General features: G+C 42.0%; 4 protein-coding genes across 4 annotated transcripts; 2 read left to right on the top strand and 2 right to left on the bottom strand.

Annotated features, from left to right (window-relative positions):
• Positions 1 to 396: 396 nt before the first annotated feature.
• On the bottom strand, positions 397 to 3,497 carry LOC147202297 (kelch-like protein 23). The gene is made up of 3 exons (XM_086114907.1): positions 2,556 to 3,497; positions 867 to 1,278; positions 397 to 797 (listed from the first exon to the last, which is right to left on the bottom strand). Exons 1-3 carry the CDS (start codon positions 3,478 to 3,480, stop codon positions 494 to 496), a joined length of 1,641 nt encoding a protein of 546 aa, XP_085971033.1. The 5' UTR covers positions 3,481 to 3,497; the 3' UTR covers positions 397 to 493.
• A 737-nt stretch (positions 3,498 to 4,234) lies between these two features.
• lsm7 (LSM7 homolog, U6 small nuclear RNA and mRNA degradation associated) lies at positions 4,235 to 5,511 on the top strand. Its single transcript, XM_086115662.1, has 4 exons — positions 4,235 to 4,302; positions 4,565 to 4,655; positions 4,728 to 4,799; positions 5,093 to 5,511. Exons 1-4 carry the CDS (start codon positions 4,297 to 4,299, stop codon positions 5,233 to 5,235), a joined length of 312 nt encoding a protein of 103 aa, XP_085971788.1. The 5' UTR covers positions 4,235 to 4,296; the 3' UTR covers positions 5,236 to 5,511.
• A 2,094-nt stretch (positions 5,512 to 7,605) lies between these two features.
• On the top strand, positions 7,606 to 17,957 carry tmprss9 (transmembrane serine protease 9). Its single transcript, XM_086116434.1, has 16 exons — positions 7,606 to 7,639; positions 8,786 to 8,950; positions 9,053 to 9,180; positions 9,270 to 9,337; positions 9,429 to 9,604; positions 9,703 to 9,753; positions 11,658 to 11,771; positions 11,856 to 12,021; positions 12,832 to 13,106; positions 14,145 to 14,287; positions 14,453 to 14,738; positions 14,818 to 14,931; positions 14,999 to 15,167; positions 16,446 to 16,711; positions 17,198 to 17,334; positions 17,632 to 17,957. The coding sequence occupies exons 1-16, from the start codon at positions 7,606 to 7,608 to the stop codon at positions 17,791 to 17,793; spliced, it is 2,454 nt and encodes an 817-aa protein (XP_085972560.1). The 3' UTR covers positions 17,794 to 17,957.
• A 65-nt stretch (positions 17,958 to 18,022) lies between these two features.
• timm13 (translocase of inner mitochondrial membrane 13 homolog (yeast)) lies at positions 18,023 to 21,096 on the bottom strand. Its single transcript, XM_086116435.1, has 3 exons — positions 20,862 to 21,096; positions 20,545 to 20,613; positions 18,023 to 20,418 (listed from the first exon to the last, which is right to left on the bottom strand). The coding sequence occupies exons 1-3, from the start codon at positions 20,979 to 20,981 to the stop codon at positions 20,320 to 20,322; spliced, it is 288 nt and encodes a 95-aa protein (XP_085972561.1). The 5' UTR covers positions 20,982 to 21,096; the 3' UTR covers positions 18,023 to 20,319.
• Positions 21,097 to 21,306: the final 210 nt, after the last annotated feature.

Below are 21,306 nucleotides of genomic sequence, written 5' to 3' on the forward strand. Positions count from 1 at the left end.
TTTTTAAAAAACGATATGCAGGGGGTAACACTATTTTTAAGTTGTAATATCACCATTCACCACTAGATGGCAGACATGTGTTTGGTGCACTTACATTGTCAGTTAGTCGTTTTTGGTCGGATTTGGGATTATATTAAGGACAAACAGAGTACCTCAATAATATTCAAATGTTGAGTCTATTTTTGTGGGAAAAATGTACAAAATGAGTTCTTGCAGTTAATATTGGTTTCTTCAGTTTTGTCGCATTCTTGTATGTGATTATTTTGATGTTTGCTTCAAACTTTTTGCTGTTGGGTTCGGATCATGGATTTTTCATGCGCGCGTTGGAAAATATATTATCAAAAAGGGAATATAACACCAGCATGTATTTTTGTAGGTGTGTGGTGAAGCCCCCATAGCACTGATGAAATACTGTGGCCCAGCAGTTGAATTGCCCCTCCCTGGTGTGCTTGAATGTTGTCAGTGAACCCATTTATTTCAACCTCACACACTTTCATGTAAACACTTTCATGGTGACACACCCTCTGAGTGGAACAGGACATGGTATTGCATTGTCCACCTTGATGCAAGTGTCTACGTAAGGGTCAAACCAAACCATATTGGGGAGTGCTTTGTTACTCTTTTTCTCACACAGCAGGAATATCTGGCCATTGACTGTGGTGCAGCCGCAGAAGAACTTTTTCTCCAGAAATTCCTCCTGCAGAACAGTCCACTCGTCTGTCTCCACATCAAAGCGTAAAGCTTGGCCTCCAAACAAATAGATGGCACCATTGAGCTCCGTGGCAACCAGGTCATATCTAAGGAACGGTGCAAATTATCCCACAAGTCATTTCGTCAAAAAGGCCAAAAGTTGTAAATGGACTCACCGTGGAAAAGGAGAATAGGAGATGACATCCCAATGATTCTCCCTGGTGTGATACCGCTGTATTCCCCCAAACGCCTCTCCATTTTCATCTAGACCACACGCGACATAAATACACTGGCCCAGAGCGGCTACGGCTGCCCTTTCCACCGCCCTACTCATGGGGCTGACATTTTCCCAACCCCCGTCTGACCCCAGGATCAGTCTTTCAACATCAGCCACCAGCCCCTCGTCCATGCTGCCCCCCAAGACATACAGGACAGAATCCAGCGCAATGGAGCAGTGGCTGTGCCTGGACTTCTGCAAAGCAGGGCCATCCATCCACCGCTGGCTCCCACATTCGTATCTTCTGACCCAGTCCACGCTGAACCACAGCACGTCACGGAAGTAGCCCCCTGTCACAACCACACTGTCTCCTACACATAATGAGGAAAGACATAAAAATGTCATGACAATTGCCAATAAAAGTGGTGTACACAACTACTGAAAAAGGTAGAAATGTTAGACTTTTATCTCCCTTGTGGTTAGCACAGGCCCAATTATCAGATGTCTCGAAATTATTATCCTGGTCTGTTGTCATATGGTGTGGCGTGTTCTTCCTGGACCTGCTCCAAAAGAGATCAACCATATCTGACAATCATAAACGTTAAACCTGTTCACAAATGTTTATTTTTGGCCAACAACAAGTCCAACCCAGCCATGGACTCAGTGATTGTGATGGTATGAGAGCCAATTAGGAAATGACTTGAAGCTTGTGCTGTTAAATAAAGGAGCAAATGGTTGTGTTATTTTTAATTTTTTTTAAATAACATCTCCTCCAAGTCTTTCACCACAACAATAATGACAAGGGCAAGAGTTTACTGACATATGTAGTTAGCTGATAGGCTAACAGTTGGCCTTGCTTCTTCTACAATGACAATTTTTCTAATTTGTATTTTCCGGCATGGTTTTCACCAGTACACTAACCACTTACTAGCATCCCTTCCTTTTTTCACTTCATCACCATCCATGTATTGTAGGATGTTTTTAGTGTTTTTGTCTTTTTGTCTCTCCCCTGTGGGCGGTGCTGTCTGCTTCAAATGTATCTCCTTGTCAGCTGCAGTGGCAAGACAACGGGACAGTGGTGTTGGCAGTGGACCAATATCGTTGTTGCTGCCATTATTATGGGACAATTGATGATACGGCTGTTGTGCCCATTGTCATCTCGACGCAACCGCACAACACCCCCCGCCCCTCCAATTTCCTGTTTTCTCCCTCTATTTACCCTCAGTGCATGTAGTTTCTTACTTCGCAAGAGCTGTTCCTTACATCCGTGTGCCTGCTCATGCGGACTTCTGCTGGGGTTTTTTTTTTTTACATATTTTATGTACTGTATGAGGAATGTGATTCTTGATCTGATCGATCTGTAAAGTTCCCAGAGGTAATCTCAATTTTGAATTAGCACCACACAAACAGAACTGACTTGACCTGTCTCTAAGATGGTAATATTTCCCTCATCATGTGAAGGGTCTGACACATTGAAATATTGGTTAGGACGATAAAATCAGTATGTGTGTGGCCTGCTGTATGACATCAAATACGAAACATGGATATATAGAATAAAGTGTCATGAATCATTAGCTTTACAAAGGTGGCAAGCCTTATTAGATTGGGCAAGTCTATCTAATCTTGTGGTCAATCAATATCCATTTACCTACTGCTGCTACTGAGTACTGCGTGAGGTTCTTCCTCTGCAGAGGTGCACAATTTTGCCATCTCCCACTGAGTGGATGAAACTGGTAGAATGCCTGCTGTTCCTGATCATGAGGTCCTCCCACAATGAAGAGATTCTGCTTGATCCTTTGGAGGGACCTCCCAATCGACCAGGACTTTGGAAAATGATCATTCAGCATGCGGATCAGTTTGGCTGTCGTGTCAGAACTGTTTGTCATTGTATCCAAAAGTTTAGAGATGAATGTCAATGACAGAGACTCAGGTCTCACCAGCTCAATGAGCTCAAGAAAGTGTTCCTCTCTTTTGTTGTCAAAGGACACCCAGCGTAAGATCGCCTCCAGCACCAAATCCTCTCTCTGGATGGCCAGGTTGTCGCTGGCGAGTAGGTGTGCCACAGTCTCCTTAGACAAGGACAGGAAGTCCTCTTCAGAGACAACAGTAGAGAAGTGAGTGAGGGCTACCTGCCTTGCTGCACTGTAGAGCTGAGCGCACCCTCGCTGCCAGGCAAAAGCCATCATTCCCAAACAATTGCAGAGGTGGAGCTCACGTTCAAGGAATTTGCAGCACAACAGCTTGGCTCGCTCCAGCTGAAGAAAATCTGCAGTCTCAAGGATCCCCAAAACATTTTCTCTGTCCAGAGTGAGAATGGAAGTCCGGCTATGGTGCATTAACGCCTTGAAATGCTGCAAGCGAACCCCTCTGAGCTCTATTTTCCTTTTTGTGCTTTCAACACCGCAGCCAAAAAAGAGAGCCCGGAAGTAGGGGCTCTGAAGCGCAAGCTGAGAACGGCTAACGTAAAAAGACTCCCCATCTACTTGTAGCATGACGTCAGGCTGGAAAATAGTGTCATCTTCCTCGTGTTGGTTTATCCGCTCAGCGAGAATGTTGTTTGCTTGACAGGCCATATCACAACAAGCAACCGTCTTCCGCACAGAGCTTAATGACCTTTTGGATTACAGCCCACCAACTGGTGATATTAATAGATCCCTTGTGTCCCTCAGTCCAGTGCAACATGGAAAAGTGGTATGAAAACAAATCCTGAATATCAAACGTAGTCTAGTGTGTAATTTTATTACGGAAATGTCCAGTATATTTTGCACAAGCCTACAGACAATGGCTGCAGCATTACTTTCAGCACTGTAACGATCGAAATGTGCGTTGAGGTACACTGTTGAACAAATAAATAATGGATTCAAATTATTTAATTCAGTATTCAAAATCAGCATGTTAATACAGAGAAAATAGGCAGAACACCTGCTTCACAGTTATCAGGTTTCTCCAGTTTCCTCTCACTGTCCAAAGACATACATGTTAGGTTGATTGAGAGTCTAAATTGTCCATCTAATTTGTCCATACACCTGAATGTGAGTGTGAATTGTTGTCTTTCTGTAACTTAGTGTGGTTTGTTGTTCTTTGTCCATCTAATTTGTCCATACACCTGAATGTGAGTGTGAATTGTTGTCTTTCTGTAACTTAGTGTGGTTTGTTGTTCTTTGGAGTTATAATATTTATCCAGGAATAATATTAGACAACACTGCGTACAGTTTTCATTTTAACCTAAAAGAGGACAGTGTTAAATTTAAAAAAGAAAAAAAGAAAAGGAAAAAAAAAAGAACGCCGAATTCAAACTCTGACGTCAGTCCCTCCATTTTGTGTGCAGCGAAATTTGATTGGGGAGCACCATTGAGGTCAAAGTTTCCTTTCCGGATTCTGAAGCCAACATGGCGGTGAGTTCGCGCGGTTTGCGTTTTCATTTGATTCTATACGCTTTATATCATCAGCGTTTACATAAACATTCGTAAACTGCACCGTGTTGCCTCTCGCTATCATTTCAGATGCCCATCAAGCGCTTTTTGTTGGATCGTAGTCATTTTGCTGGCTGCTAATTCATTTGCCGACTACAGCTAGCTCGCTGCTAAACCAGCAAAAAGTTATGTGCGACACGTTTTTGCACCCTCCTAAATAACAACATTCCACCGTGCTTGTTAGGACAAAGACAAGAAGAAGAAGGAGAGTATCTTTGACTTGTCTAAATACATCGACAAACCGATTCGGGTTAAGTTTCAAGGAGGACGAGAAGGTGGGTATCATCATGGTTATGGTGTCACAATATAAATGTGGATTTACAGTATAAGTGTGCTTTCCATTTCAGCTAGCGGGGTCCTTAAAGGTTTCGACCCATTATTAAACCTTGTACTGGACGGTACCATTGAGTATATGCGTGGTAAGTGATGTACATTTTTGTCTTTTTCCCAGAATTTACAACCTTGTTTTCATGCAATACACCCCGATTGCCCGTAGTATTTGGGACACTTCCCAGGAGATTTTTGTAAAATAAAATGTGTCTTGGCTCTATAAAGGTCGGGAAACATTGCACAAAAGCTACGCGTATCTGACACCGTTGTATCAAAACTAAATCTACAATATTAATAATCAGGCTCTTGAAACTGAGATCTGAGGTAACTTTGTTTTGTTTGAATTTTTTTTTTTAAACCTGCATTTTGTGCCTGTGTCCAGATCCTGATGACCAGCTCAAACTGACAGAAGACACCAGGCAATTGGGGCTGGTGGTCTGCAGGGGGACCTCAGTGGTGCTCATTTGTCCACAGGATGGCATGGAGGCTATTCCCAATCCTTTCATACAGCAGCAGGATGGCTAACACAGCACTTGTTGTGTGTATATATGAGTGCACATGAGGATATTTTGAAAGTATTTTTTATGTTTTCCATTTTAGAATCTTCGTAGCTGTCCCTTTTTTTTTAACGTATATAAGTTAGTCAGCTTAAAAAACTTGCAAACAGTTCACTTTGCCATGTGTAAATTTTAGTTGAGGCTTGGAAAATGCCAGTGTTTTCATTGTCAATAATTAATTATCCCATTACCATTTGTGCTTCTTTTTGGTAAAAAATAAAATAAAGCTATTTTGAGTTTTGTACTTTGATTTAATTTAATATTAACTTTTAATATAACAGCGAGGCTTGACAACAGTTACACGTCCAGTCCTGTCGTAATGTACCAAACGGATTTTATTTACCATTATTTATTTTTTAAATTCAAATAAATTGTTCTAGAAGTGAATTTCTACAGGTTGTGTAGGATATTTGTCAATGTAGTTTTCAAACTCCACAGCATACTTTTGTGATATCGTGCCCCTCCGAGTATAAAGTACAGTACAAGTAACCCTATTACTGTATTGTGAACACAAACACCTCAATCTCATTCAGTGCAGTTCAATGCGCCTGTTAAAGGAGAAAATTTGGATGCAGCGACAGTATTGTACTGGATTCCACTCAAACTTAGGACCGCACTTAAAGGTACATCTCAATATATTAGAAAGCAAGATAATTTGTTTCAGTAGTTCAATTCATGAAGTGGAACTGTGTCAGAGATTTTCTCGGTTCTCTATCAAACTGAAAAAGATTCATTAAAACGGGAATGGGCAAAAATATGCTCGAGGGCCCTATTCGATTTTTAAAACCTTCTAATTGAGCCTGCTCATTCTTAGATGAAGTAAAAAAGTGTAAACTTTATTTCAATAATTATTCATCCATCCATCCATTTTCTAGTCCGCTTGTTCAGACGAAAGTCGCGGGCATTTTGGAGCCAATCCCAGCTGACCAACAAGCATCTGCACTCACAATCACAGCTTGGGACAATTTAGAGTGTTCCATTAACCTGCCACACATGTTTTTGGAATGTTGGAGGAAACCAGAGGACCCGGAAATAACCTACGCAGGCACGGGGAAAACATCCAAACTCCACACAGGAAGGCCGGAGCCGGAATCAAACCCTGCACCTCTGCACTGTGAGGCCAAAGTGGTAACCGTGCCCCCTCAAATGATTCATTCTCCTTTAATTTTATTCAAAATTACAGCCATTAAAAACCAATTGGGTGATCAAAAATTTAAAAAAAAATTCTAATCCATGTAGGATTGTGTATTTTACTATTTACAATAAATTAACAATTTACCATAGAAAACAAACTTTTTTTTAATTTCAATGTATGACTGCTCATTTGACTACTTCCATTATTTATATATTTATTTACAATAATTGGAAATAAAATGTGAAACATTTGTTGAATAGTTAATATGAGGTCAAATGTCACTGGTTTCACAATTTTAGTTTATTTTGTGACTTTTTTTATCTTGCATATCAAAAAATATTCCATATATTAAAGAAAATTCAAATTAATATAAAAGCTAAAATAAAGCATGTTTGAAAAAGAAAAACTAACAAACGTGCTCTAAAAACTATAATAATCGAACTGGAAAAAAAGTCAAAACAAAATAAAAACCAACTCTCATGAAAAATCCAAAATTATTATAATCCGACTATGTACTCAAGTCAATCCTCAAGTGGAAACACCTTGTTCTTATGGGCAGCAGCTCCATCCTCTTTTTCAAACATTTCCCACTTTGTGTTTACTTGGCTGCGTGTGAGATGAGCCTGTGTGCATACCAGCAAAGACACCTTTTGGGTTTAACCCGCTTTGAGCAAAATGTTGGCACATGGGTGCAAGTCTGCTTGCAACCCGATACTCTTGTTGGGACTGTACATTTAATACAAAGCAATGTGTGAACAGATTAAACAATTTGGGCACTGTGGACTTTTCCTGGCGATGTGATCCTGCATGGAAAAAGAATTCCTGCCTTCTTAGCTCCTCCTCTTTGTCCAGTCAGCGTGTCCATGGAGCACATAGGTGCAGGTTTGCATGCACAGGGAGAACAAGGAGACTCTTCAGAGGAGCTTTAAGTTATCCTTATAGCAGTTGACATGAGTCCCCCCCCCCCCCCTGCAGATAATGCAGGGTGTGACTTTGAACAAAACACACATTTAAACCCAGAGAGGGATCCGTGCCGATGGGAGGAGGGCATAAAAGGGATTTGGGATGAAGCATAGGTTTGCTCGAGTAAATGGAAAAAGGTGACTTACCTGTGGGACACGCCCCCTGCTCAGGTGGAACAAATAGCCGCGTCTTGCTGACCTTTCACTGTTCACTCATTTCTTGCCGTGCAGGATGTTGTGAATGTCTTGGGGTCATGGACTGAGGGAACAAGCGGGTGAGTGAGTATGCTACTCGACTGTGATATTTTTTTTGACACATCCGTAAAGTTGTCATGCTGCATGCTTCATTTGACGATTTTTTTTGTTTGTTTTTATCCAACCCACACCATTTTTCTGCAGTGGTGGTGTTCTGACCTCAAAATGTACAGTATCAATTGCTGACAGTAGATTAACATTCTTTTTTAACCTGATATGAATGTTGTATTTTATACATTATACACATGAATATAGACACTTTTGTTGTTTATTCATGCAAAACATCGGAGAACATCCATAGAGTATAACTGTGCAGCCGTGTATTTCTTGTCTTCCTGTTCAGAGTGAAATGCAGGACATTACACCAAGTTTATTTTATGTTTCATATTTGTAGAATGTTATAAGGCAACGTTTCTAGAAGCATTAGAACATGTAGGCCTGTTTATGAAATTATATCATATACTGTATTTTTTTAATAACACAGGTCAACCATTTTTTTTTTACATTTTTTAAAAAATCTGAGATATAAGTACTGTAAACTTTTCTAGATGAAATTCCCGCACTGATTCGGAATCAATTATTTTTTTCTAGCACATCACCTTTCAATAAAAATAAATAATGTGAAATAATAATTATATATTTTTGAATTAAGGGTTAGGTTCAGCAATAGGTGGAATTTTTGTTCTGAAAAGTCATAGCCATAAATTTCAATGCATGATAAAACCCGTGTTGCACAAGCTTTTATAGCTCAAATTTCAAAATAAAAAAATGAAAATATTTCAAGAACTCGATGTGCTTGAAAAAAAGTTAAAAATAAAATAAAGGCAAGTATATCAAACAATACATACATACAAAAAGCCATCTGAAATTAACATTTGCTGCTGCTCAGTGTAATTTTGCTAACTCCGAAGCTCCAGCTTTCAGGCCACCTTTATAAAGACCCCAATTTGAGAACCACTGCTTTAAGGCACCCAAGAACTTTTTTGAGCAAGCCAAGTATTAAAAACGGTTCTAAATACAATGCAGTGCAATTCTTCAAACTGCACCCACAAAAAGTGTACCTAATGGTGTGGCCAATGAATGTACAATAAGTGACAGTATAACAATCTCAGAAACTTCAGGCGTTGAACATTTCCAACTTTGGATTTCACCCGCCATGTGAATAGCCCAGTGTTATAAATCCAACAAGGAGATGACGAATGATGGAGGAGGCACGTGGTCCACTCCGGGACCCTCACCCGCTCCCTCCAGCCCCACCTGCTTCAGGAGCACTCTCATATTCGGCCTCCTCTTCTTTCTCGGCGCTGGAGTCTTTGTAGGACTGCTTATCGGTGATGGTTTTCTTCAATCCCGACATCAAATACTGTCCATAGACATCATTTTGCAATATTTTTCGCACATTTCTTGTCCTCTCTGTGTGCATGTGAGTGCAGCGTACCTGATACAGGAGCAGCATGACTTCATGGAGACAGTTGAGCTGAAGGGTCTCAAGCATGATCCGTCTCTACAGGATCCAAACTCGGGCTTCTCCTTAGTACTGACATCTGTACTAAAGTCAAAGGTATCGGGCAGGCTTTCACCACAATACGGTCCATCTCATCTCAAGTCATCTGACCGTTCATGCGAAGTTGCTCGTATTTTCTTTCACAGATCAAAAATGTTTTCGCTTCCTCGTCTATATCGCATCACTACGTCGACTGTAATATTATTGCTTTTGGGTATGTTCATCGGAAGCAAATTCACATTGTTTATCATTTTTTGGGAGAGATGGAATTGGTGCCTTTTTCCTTTTTTTTTTCTCTCCTTCAGCAACATGAATGGTGATGTGATGGCAACATTCAGGCTGGTGTTCGCGGTTTCCAAATTTCAGCAGTATTCGGAAAACTTCATTCAGGAGCTGCTGAGGGCGGGGCTCACCTCGGTGATGCACGGCAATCCGCTGGAGGTTCCCCAGTTTGGACACATCAATGCTATCGTCTTACTGGGTTGGACACAATAGTCATCTGTTAGCTCTCTGAAGCAGACCTCAGCTAAGCATTGTCTCGGACGCATTTCACATTTAATCCTCGTACTTTCTACCCAGGTGCCAGTGGGAAATCATTTTACAATATTGGAGATGATACGCTGGGTGAGGGTGAGTGTATCATACTTGAAATACATGTCACTCGTGTGATGTTCATATTTCTGTGAATAGATGCATACAAGTTGCTGACTTGTTCGACCACTATGTCAGCAAAGGAATCGGGATGCCAAAAGGGAATGATAATGGAGAAAAAAAAAACGACAAAAATAGCAAGAAATGACAAAATACCAAAATTCATCGATGTGAGTGGGAATGATTGTTGACATAGCAAAGTGGTTGGTCTCCAATACAGGATGTGCCCCATCCCGCGCCCAAAATCCTTTGGGATGATTCACACGTGAACCTAATGAGAGGTCAAATGCAAGAGAACATTCATGATCATTTCAGATTCAAGATTCAAAGATTGGTACATTTTCAGTGGTATTATGATATGGCGTGACATTAGCTTTTGTCATGTTTCTTAATATGTAACCGCATGCAAAAGCCCAAACTATTCAATTCAATTGTATTTATAGAGCACTTTCAAACAGCCATCGCTGCATACAAAGTGCTGTACATGACAGTGATTTCAAACTTGACCGGCAAATTGGTGCCGTTGTTAAATCCAGCTTCTTTCACCTTAGACAGCTGGCCAAAGTAAAACCTCTCCTCTCTCATGAACACTTTGAGACAGTAATTCATGCCTTTGTCACATCCCGGCTCGATTACTGCAATTCCCTTTACTTTGGAGTCAGCCAGTCCTCCGTTTTGCGCCTTCAGCTAGTCCAGAATGCCGCTGCCCTGCTCTTGACTGGTACTCGTAAGAGGGAGCACATAACGCCTACTCTGGCATCCCTTCACTGGCCCCCCATACATTTTCTGGTGCTGGACAGACCTGGGGCGCTTGTGTTTTTTGCGCCTGTAATGGGCAGCATTTTTCACAACCCCGTTTTGTTCAGTGGAGATGTCGGCACTGTTGGACAGTCGGCGTTGGTGTGGCTGGATGGATGGCTGCTGAAGTTGAGGATGAGGAGAGATGAGCGTCGGCGCAGAGCGCCGATGCGTATTTGGAACCGAGAGTCGCCGCTTGGATGGCGGATTTCCATGGCACAGGAGAAATGACCCAATCTCTTTTTTTCGTCAATGGATGCTTCAGCTTCTTGTTGACTTTGAAACTTAGCTTGTAGCCGACGTGTGCACATTTTGAGCATGACGTCTCTGATCCACTGGTTAAAGGACACTTTGATTCTCTCCTCTTTCATCTCAAACTGCTTCAAACAACAAAGCGTGTGACGGAAAAGTGGTTAGGACTGCACGACTGTCCGTGTTTTATGTTATGTGTTGTGTTTATTATTTTACTTAATGTTAACTGTTTTGTTAAGCGCTTTGTTACAGCTGCCGCTGTTGTGAAAGCGCTATATAAATCAGCATGTATTGTATTGTATTGTATTGTATTTTAGAGTTATTTTCAAGATCCTCTTATTTGTTTTCAAATTTCTAAATGACCTCGCGCCACCTTACCTCTCTGAGCTCATCCGCCCCTACACACCTGCCCGCCGCCTCAGGTCTGCGGACCAGACATTATTAGAAGTACCAACAACTAAACTGAGGCTCAGAGGGGATCGAGCCTTTTCTGTTGCTGGTCCCTCTCTCTGGAATGACCTCCCACTGAACATTCGGCAAGCCTCCTAAAAAATTTTAAAAAACACACAAAAACATTCATTTTTTCGATCCGCTTTCTCCTCACAAGGGTCGTGGGGGGTGCTGGAGCCCATCCCAGCCGTCTTTGGGCAGTAGGCTTTCTCTCTCGATAGATAGATAGATAGATAGAAAGAAATCTCAAGGCATGGGTTTCATGCTGATGGATTTTATAATTTTCCTGTAAGATATAAACCAACCCTGATTGATTACTTCATTGATTAAGCGGTGAGTGTGTATACCCATGTCCATCAAAGTCTGTCTTCTCACTCTTTTAGAGAGTTGCCCCGAGAGCGCCTTCACCTGTGACAACAGCGAATGCATCACCAAATTAAACCCCGAGTGTGACTTTGTATCAGACTGTGCAGATGGATCTGATGAAGCTCGTTGTGGTAAACGACCCCTTTGCTTTCCACCTTGTCGTTTGGGTTGATGCCATCCTTGATCTGATCCGTTGCCCCCCCCCCCCCCTCCAGCCTGTGGCACACGTAGCGCCACGGGGAATCGTATCGTGGGCGGTGAAGATGCCCGACAAGGAGAGCTGCCGTGGCAGGTCAGTCTCAGGCTGCATGGGCAGCACACATGTGGAGCCTCTATTATCAGCGAAAGGTGGCTGGTCAGTGCCGCGCACTGCTTTGAAACGTAGGTGATGCATCTACTTTACGTACTTTTAAATAAAATAAAGTAGCGACTCTGAAATGTACTTGAACACCAAAGTAAAGAGTTAAAAAAAGGATTTTTTTGAGCAGATGCCCATTATCGACACCCCTCCACACCAAAACTCTTTTGCTTTATGTCATGGGGTATATTCAAGTCATTCTCTAAACTGATTTCATGAAGTTAGAAGCATAAAATAGCACAACGTCACAAAAAGGCTCAATGGAAGAATCAGCCATCCTTGTCTTCCCGAGCGACTCTCATCTGGCTAGTGTCAGAGGTGTCAGATTTTTTTTTCACAGATCATATTTAGCCTACACTCAAGCCATTATAGTTTTTACAAATTTGACAAAATGTTTTTTAAAGACTCCCCATTCAATTAATCAATTGAGTATGTCTCAACTTGACCATATAGTTCTTTATTCCGCCTAAAATCTGCCACTTGAAAAATATTCATTAATATTTCAACTTCAATTTTTATTTGCTGCAATAGTACATTTTATCAATTTTTTTTAAATAATTGGTTAATTCCTGATGATTATGTGGATGAGAGACAATGCAATTAAAAATGAGAATGACTAAAATTCAATATTTGGCATATTTTGCAGAAAGTTACACTTTTTTTAACCTAATCTACAGTACAAATGACCTGTTCAGTTAGCCCGTTTAAAATTAAGATGTGACCCTCAAAACAAAAGTCTGCCCACTGCTGACATCCTTGATTAACACAGTGGACAGTAGTTGTACACGATGTTCAGCCATGCCATACATTCTGCTTTGTTTCCCATTTTTTAGCGCCAACAACCCCAAAGAGTGGACAGCCCTGGTGGGGGCCAGTTTGGTGAGCGGGGAAGAGTCTGAGTCCAAAACAATCAACATCAAAACTCTGGCAGTGTCTCCAGACTACAACCCCACGACCACCGACGTTGATGTGGCCGTGCTGGAGCTGGAGAGCCCTCTCGCCTTCGGTCCCTACGTCCAACCCGCCTGTCTCCCTGCACCATCTCACGTCTTTGCTCCCGGCCAGAAATGCGTGGTGTCAGGATGGGGATCTCTGCACCAGTTTAGTTGTGAGTCACGCAGCAGGGGCGCAGCCCTGCCACACAAATAGTGTAAATAGTGCAGCAAAGGCTAAATTCAACTCCATCTTGATTGTGTAATGTCAACTTGTATTCAAGCGTTCAGGCCTGCCACCTCTGGTGCATATGAACCAATTTTTGCACAAACTCAAAGTAAAACATGTTAACTGCATCTTTTTTAAAACAAGCTTCTTCCAGATAAAAATCCGAGTAGTGATACAAGTGGACTTGTCAGAGGGGAAATGAGGACATCTTGTCAGACCTCAGTCATTGTTCTGTTTTCAGATAACTTTGAATTAGAGCAAATATGGTAGCTTGAGGCTACATGTCAATTTGGGGTTCGGTGTTACACGTCACGCGCAAAGATTGGGCCAATGAAAAATGCACCCCGTGGCGATTTGGTTTCATATGCCAGAATGATGATTCTGACCAGTGAGGAATTTTGATTTTCAGATTTGGTTTGAATGTTTATGAACGGATTTTCCACTTGCTGTTGGAACTACAGTATGTCCACACTTCGGGACTGATTTAAGTTTCATGATCAACCAATGCTTTATTTTTTGTCATCCAATTTAATCTAGAATTTTTTGTGAAAGGTAAAAACAGGCATTTGAGGCTGAGGACCATGGCTAACATAACAGATGTTCCCACGGACTTCAAGCAAATGCATTTAGCATATTTTAAGTTAACATATGGTCAATGGCTATTTTCGACAATTTTCTTTAAGATCAATGATGAACATTTTATATGTTCACTTTCAAGTAAAAAAAAAAAAAAGAACGTCAATCAAAAAATATTGCTGAAACTTTGGTCGCATACCACTGACTCGCATGCAACTGAATCACCCATCCAAAATATTACAAACATCCCTCATCCCGATGATGCAGTGCGGTTTTGAACTACCTTCAACTACAACTGCGATAAAAAGCATTTTGACCGTAAATATAGATGCAGCTCTATTAGGTTTCTTTAAATTGCGCGGGCTGCCTCAGATTTTGGCGAATGCACTCAAGTTTAACTGTCTTTCAGCTGAGATGCCATCCACACTGCAAAAGGCCTTGGTGAAAATCATCGACTCCAAGGTGTGCAGTAAACTGCCTGTATACAGAGGCTCAATCACTTCCAACATGATGTGTGCTGGATTCCTGCAGGGCAAGGTGGACTCCTGTCAGGTCAGTGCTGCTTCTGGTCGCCACAATCGCGTGAGATAACGGCCCTTTTGTAATAGTCCTGTGACATCTATTGCTTCCATATTTGTCAGATCAATAATTACAGCGTACTTTTCACGCCCTTCTTTTGCATCGCTGAAACTGGACTTAGTGTTTTTTTATTTCCAGGGTGATTCCGGGGGCCCTTTGGTGTGCGAGGGAGCTCCAGGGAGGTTTTTCCTGGCAGGGGTGGTAAGTTGGGGCATAGGCTGTGCCCAGATCTACAGGCCTGGTGTTTACTCGCGGGTCACCAAACTCCGCAGCTGGATTCTGAGTCACGTAGACCCCAACTCGAAGTATTACTACCCCAACCATGAGCTCACTTTGCCGGTCACCGCTCCAGGCGCGAGTGCTTCTAATTCTCCATTTCCCAAGACAGTCGCCATGGATGTCGAATCTGCCCCAGCACCTCCTGGTATTGTCCAAATAATCAATTGCAAATATTAAATTGTTTTTTGTTTTGTTTCCAAACACACTCCCATCATGTCTTCTAGTCTCAAACTGTAGTGGAAACTTCCAGTGCAGCGCCACCTCCTGTATCAACAAGTTAAATCCAGAATGTGACGGAGTCCCTGACTGCCCCAACCAGGCTGACGAAAGAAACTGCGGTTCGTTTAAATATTTAAGTATCAATTGTATGGAAGCATCTGAAGGTGATTTCATTTGTCTTTTCAGACTGCGGTGTGCGTCCCGCGTTGGGCGGCAATCGGATTGTGGGCGGTGTCACGGCTCGCAGGGGGGAATGGCCTTGGATCGGCAGCCTTCATTACCAGAGGCTCCACCATTGTGGCGCCACTCTCGTGCACAGCAAATGGTTACTGACTGCTGCGCACTGCTTCAAAAGGTGTGAAATGGGCATACTACCTTGCACGAAAATAAGGGCACACACACACACACATCCCAGATCTTCAATCAATCAGTCCAGCCCAAATAAACATAGAGTGGTGCTTTGAGATGCAAGTTTAATTCATTCCATGACTATGCCCGTATCTAAAATCGCTCTTATCTCACATGTCACTAACCTTTTCTTCAATGAAATAAATGGATACAAGCGGCCGAAATGAGTTTTCTCCGCAGGGTGTCCGGGCTCTCCCTTAGAGATAAGGTGAGAAGCTCGGTCATCCGGGAGGGGCTCAGAGTCGAGCCGCTTCTCCTCCACATCGAGAGGAGCCAGATGAGGTGGCTTGGGCATCTGATTCGGATGCCTCCTGAACGCCTCCCTGGTGAGGTGTTCCGGGCATGTCCCACCGGGAGGAGACCCCGAGGAAGACCCAGGACACGCTGGTGTGACTATGTCACCCAGCTGGCCTGGGAACGCCTCGGGATCCCCCGGGGAGAGCTGGAAGAAGTAGCTAGGGAGAGGGAAGTCTGGGCTTCGCTGCTAAAGCTGTTGCCCCCGCGACCCGGCCCCGGATAAGCGGTAGAAGATGGATGGATGGATGGAAATAAATGGGAATACAGTACCATAAATCCATTCCAGCTTCCAAAAACAAACTACAAAATATTTTTTCATGCATTTTAAATAGCACTCTATGGTACTGTAGTTTATTAAAAACATACATTAACGAAACAATTTACTAGAATTAAAAACAGTTTTGTTTTCTCATCGATTGAATGACCATTGTGCTGTTACCCACGTTAGCCACCTGAGGGCAATGTAAGACAGACAGACAGACAGATATTCTGTACATCAAGGGTGTCAAACTCATTTTTGTCGCGGGCCACATTTTAGTGACAGTTTCCCTTGGAGGGCCATTATGAATTTGGGGAAGCCACATAAATGTTTAATCCCCTCCACATATCACAGATACAGCACACAACAAATTAATGAATAACTAGTTTTAAAATCAGAAGTCAAGAATAATGACTGTTATTGTGGATTACATATGACAATTTGACATTATGGTTCAGACTTTAGCAAGCATCATGGAACTTGACATGCTTGGTTCGATTTCGCGGGCCACATAAAATGATGTGGCGGGCCAGATCTGGCCCCCAGGCCTTGACTTTGACACCTGTGCTGGACATGGACGTCTGTATTTTTTTTTTTTTTAATTCGATTGTTCAGGTGTTCCCAATGGTGTAGGTATACCGTTTGACTACCTTGAACTCCCACCCACAGTGATCCCAGCCCCACCCACTGGGCAGTGAGCCTCGGCTCCGTGCTGCGCTCCGGTGTGGGAGCCGTGGTCATTCCCATCCAGCGGGTCATCATCCACCCAGCTTTCAATGGCACCAACATGGACCACGACGTGGCGCTGCTGGAGCTGCTCATCCCGGCCCCCATATCTCACACCATCCAATCCGTCTGTCTCCCGTCACCAGCACACCGCTTCTTGGAAGACGCTGAGTGCTACATCTCAGGATGGGGATCCATGAGGGAAGGCGGTAAGAAAACATTTTAACCAGTGAATCTAGTCTCGCTGATCTAAACCATCCACATAACCTCCCATTTTTCTACCGCTTCAGTGATTCCCAGTTAGTGTGTCACAGCACATTTGTATGATCATCACGTATGCTGCGAGAAATCTTCCAAATTAATTTTGTCTAATTGTCTGAAAATGATTTTTTGTAAACATTTTGTTCGTTGCTGTGCCTAAAAAATGTTCTAAATGTAAAATACACAAAAAGTTATGGACATTGAGATTTCAGTTGAAATGTCAGGATGAACCTAAAACGCACTAGAACTTTTGCAGGTGATCTTAATTTTACATTTTCTAAACTTTTGAATGCACGTTCTGCTGTTCAAGTTTGCAGTACGGTACTTTTTGCACAATTTTCTGTTCCCGAACAAGAATGGTAAAATTCGGACTGATTTATTTCTCAATATCATTTCTGTATAAACGACACTCGCATACGCTTCTCACTTGGTAGGTTCACTGACCAACCTGCTGCAAAAAGCACCGGTGAGCACCATTGAGCAGGCGGACTGCCGGCAGTCGTACGGAGACAACCTGACTCCTCACATGATGTGTGCGGGTTACATGGAAGGAGGCAGGGACACTTGTTTGGTAAGAGAACCCCATCTCTTGTTCTCTTATCACCCTTTGCTGAGAGCATATGAAAGAGCCAAAGAAAAAAAAAATGTGCAAAGTGCCGCTATCCGTCATCTTATTCGTGTTTAATCCAAAAGAATGCGCTCAATAACTTTAATGGGAGTGATTAACTTTCAGCCTTAAAACAATTATATTTTGAGACATTTTTAACAATTTAGGGTTCTGTCTTGAATTTTCCCCAAGGAATACAGAAATATGACACCTTAATCATCCTACGTAAGAAAACCCACTTGTCTCTTCTCCCTCATCCAGGGAGACTCTGGGGGTCCCCTTGCTTGTCGTGAGGGCTCCGGCCAGTGGTTTGTCGCCGGGGTAACCAGCTGGGGACATGGATGCGGCCGAGTCGGTTTTCCGGGGATTTACACTCGAGTGACTTCGGTACGGAATTGGATATCGTCATACCTGCCTTTCTGAAGTGAGTGAGGCAAAAACACAGCATCTTAAACCAACACCGAGCCAAGTGGACATGATGACGTTCTTTATCAGGTCACCTTATTTGCCATGACATCAACCTCAGTCAATGCAGTATTGACTTGTGTGGTCATGGGTGCTGTTTGTAACACTGTGCAATCGCCTCAACTTTACTGGGCTATCCTTTCTATCGACATGTACTGAAGATACAAGGGCAATCTGCAACTATTGCTCCTAGGCAGTGGGAAAGCAAACTAGTGTTTATTGCATGTATTTATTCAAACACAAACTGCGAGGCAGACCTTCACTGTGCTGCCCCTTGCAGCTTAAATTTTATGAATTTAGTATTATCCTCAAATAGCTGAAAACAAATATGTTCCTCATCCACTCATTTGAAGAGTCGTTCTCATGAAGGAATAGTAACAGAAGACAGAAATACCATGCTAATTGCTGAGCTAACCGATGATATACATGGAATTGTAAAACACCGGAATTAAGTGCTTGGGCAACCGAGTACACTTTTCACAGAAGTCCTGCTGGAACTGCATTAAAGCAGAGCATATCCAACTTTGAACATCAAAATAGCAGGCATTTTAATTTAACGTGTTTTGAGAGAAAATGATACAAAACAATGCTCCACACAGAGCCAAACAGGACTAGAAATTAATTATGTTCCGGCATCCGTCAGGGGTGACCTACAATATCAAAGGTATATTATTGTACTGTAAAATATTTATGGTATCAGTTTTGTTTTCAGTAGTGTCCAGAGTTTGGATTTTGAGGTCTGCGCACGAAATGTTCTCAAAATTACATTACACCGTAAACTTTTTTTCCCTACATCAATATAACTTTGCTGAAAGACAATACAACCCATTGAAAAATACAAAGTTAAAACAGAAATGCGTATTTGTATTTGAAATTGCTCCACTTGAAAAGTTTCCACACAAGAAAACAGTTTGCTGCTTGCAAAATGTGAATTGAAGAAATAAAAACTGTTGATCGTATCAAATAGAAAATCAATTGTTCATTAGCTATATCATCATATATTTGTTGAACAAAACCCTTGCTTCTGGTCTCTGAGATTAACCTGCAAAAAATGCTCCTCAAAATTAGAAAGTTGCTCCTCAACTAAAAAAATAGATTAGCAGAACTACTCAAAAGAAAAAGTCATTTCAAGCCGAGCTATATGATTCTGTTCCACCACATTTATACAGCAATCTACTTTCAAACCACTCCCACTGTCAGATGATGCAATATATTAACAACAAAAAAAATTGCTTTAATTTTAACGTATTTGATCGACAGTGTGTATGTGTGATCTTATTTTATGTGATTTCAGTGCACTAGGAGACATTGTTTATGGGTGCCTGCCCCTTGCTATGTATGTTGCAAAGATTTGCTTACCATCGATTTGGTTGAAACGCAGACTTGGGAGGTAATTAGCATATGCACATCCAAACATGCTAAAGTAAGGTTCCTGTTTTTGAAAATGACATGGATGACAATTTATTGGTTGTTCAGATAAACTATTTCATGTACAGTATTCACAAGCACTCCCAAATCGCACCATTATGGTCAGAGGCAACCCGTGAGAGTTTTATAGGGGAGAGAAAAAAAATGACATTGGTTCCCTTTGACGTCTGTGCTCAGCATGTAGTTTCTGTGCTCGCTGCGTCTTATGGTAGTGCCTGCCGGAACAAGCTGGCTACTGTGGGGAGGGTGGAGATAGTGTGACAGCTGGACAGAGAGTAGAACAAAACTTGGTTTTGTTCTCAGAATTTGGAGACTTGCGAACATCAGTGCTTCCTCAACAATCAGGTTTGAATATTAAGCAACGCAGCAGTTACCTTGGCTACACTGACTGCGGCCACAATTTTAAGCACACCTGTACAACCTAGTAAGATCCAATACAGTAATGTAACATTGCAAAAAGAGGTTGGGCAAATTGTTGCAAAAATGAATGTGATCCAAATCAAACCTGTTTTGTACTCCCAAAATATTTGTTGCATTGGTACAAAATAACAGGACTGGCATTTGTCTTCTGATATAATTCCTATTTATTTGAAGAAACCAAAATTTGTTTATATACATGACTCATGAATGCAGTGAAGATTAGTTTGATCGTTAGTGGATGTCAACCTCAATATATGGTTGCGCTGAACAGTATTTTGTGTCAATCATTGCTACCTATCCCTCACACAAACCTTCTTCTAGATATTGGGACACATAAAGGGCCAGGGCAACACTTCTTTTTTTTGGCGCAATACCAGTTTATCATTGCATTAAAAAAAAAAATAATAATAATAATTGTTGTTACTGAATTGAATGTTGTCCACACTGTTATGGCTGCAGTCCACAGGCTGTGCCAGCCTGCTTGAGGTATTGTGGGGAGGGGAAAAAAAGTCGTAGCTGTGCAGCATCCATGAGGAACCTGAGAACATCATGTGACCTCAGACTTCCATAGGTAAGCATTGGTCAAACAAGGGACGAAAGGAAAGAAAGAAAAGAGGAGTAGTGAGGGATGCACATTCACATGCGAGCTCTTTCCTTCTGTAATCTGGAATTATACGTTCGGGAAACAGTATTCCACGCATCCATATACCGGTCCATGCACATGGCGATGCATTTCTGTAAAGTCAAAACAGGAAGATAGAGATTAATAAAGAGAAAGGTATTTATAGGATCATGATTGCCAGGTTTTTATGTAGAAAAATGAATTGAACCCCCGAATAAACTTTGCATGTGTGAACGTACCTGCTCTGAGTTGTCCAATGTGCTTCCAGGTTTCCCTATACATTTTTTGAAGCATTTGTCTGTCATTCTCTGAAACACCACACAATAGAACATTGTGTTAATCTACCATCAAGTTTTACCTTTACATAGTCTTACTCATCAACATTGGTAGTAGTGACAGTTTTAACGACGGAACGAAGCAAGCGCATTTCTATTCACCGACGAAAATAACAGGGAAATGTTCGTTAGAGACCAGATAAATTATTTTATGCTTTGACATGTTATGATGTCATGGGTGAGCGTTGCTAGTTTTAGCCGCAGCTTCTATTGCTTTTTACCTGCAGCAGCTCCTGTGCGTTCGCCACCGCGATTTGAACTTTAACCTGTTCCATAATCGTGCCGGTGTCCATTTTACCGCCTGCCCCACCGGCTGAAAAGTCTGAACCGAAGCTGTCCATTTCTGGAAAAGAGAGTCTTGTAATATTTTAGTTGTGATACGGCCGCCGGAAAACGCACGTGCAATGCAGGCACTGAAAGTTAAGCTAACGAAAGATCCCTACCGGTGCCCTTGACACGAACGGAAAACGAGTGTCGTCATTTCCGGTAAATTTACGACTGAGATGGGAAATGTAGTTATTTTGCGATATGGATCACCTGATGTTTATTAAATCGCCCACTAGGTGACAACATTGTCCTCTCCAAAACATTCAAACGAGCATGTCTTCAAGCGTCATTTACATCCGTGCTCTAATTATTATTAAAAAACGACGAATGTTACGACCA

The sequence above is a fragment of the Hippocampus guttulatus genome, chromosome 7, assembly GCF_054856545.1.
Source record: "Hippocampus guttulatus isolate MCC_2025c chromosome 7, RoL_Hgut_1.0, whole genome shotgun sequence".
NCBI classification, from domain to species: Eukaryota; Metazoa; Chordata; class Actinopteri; order Syngnathiformes; family Syngnathidae; genus Hippocampus; species Hippocampus guttulatus.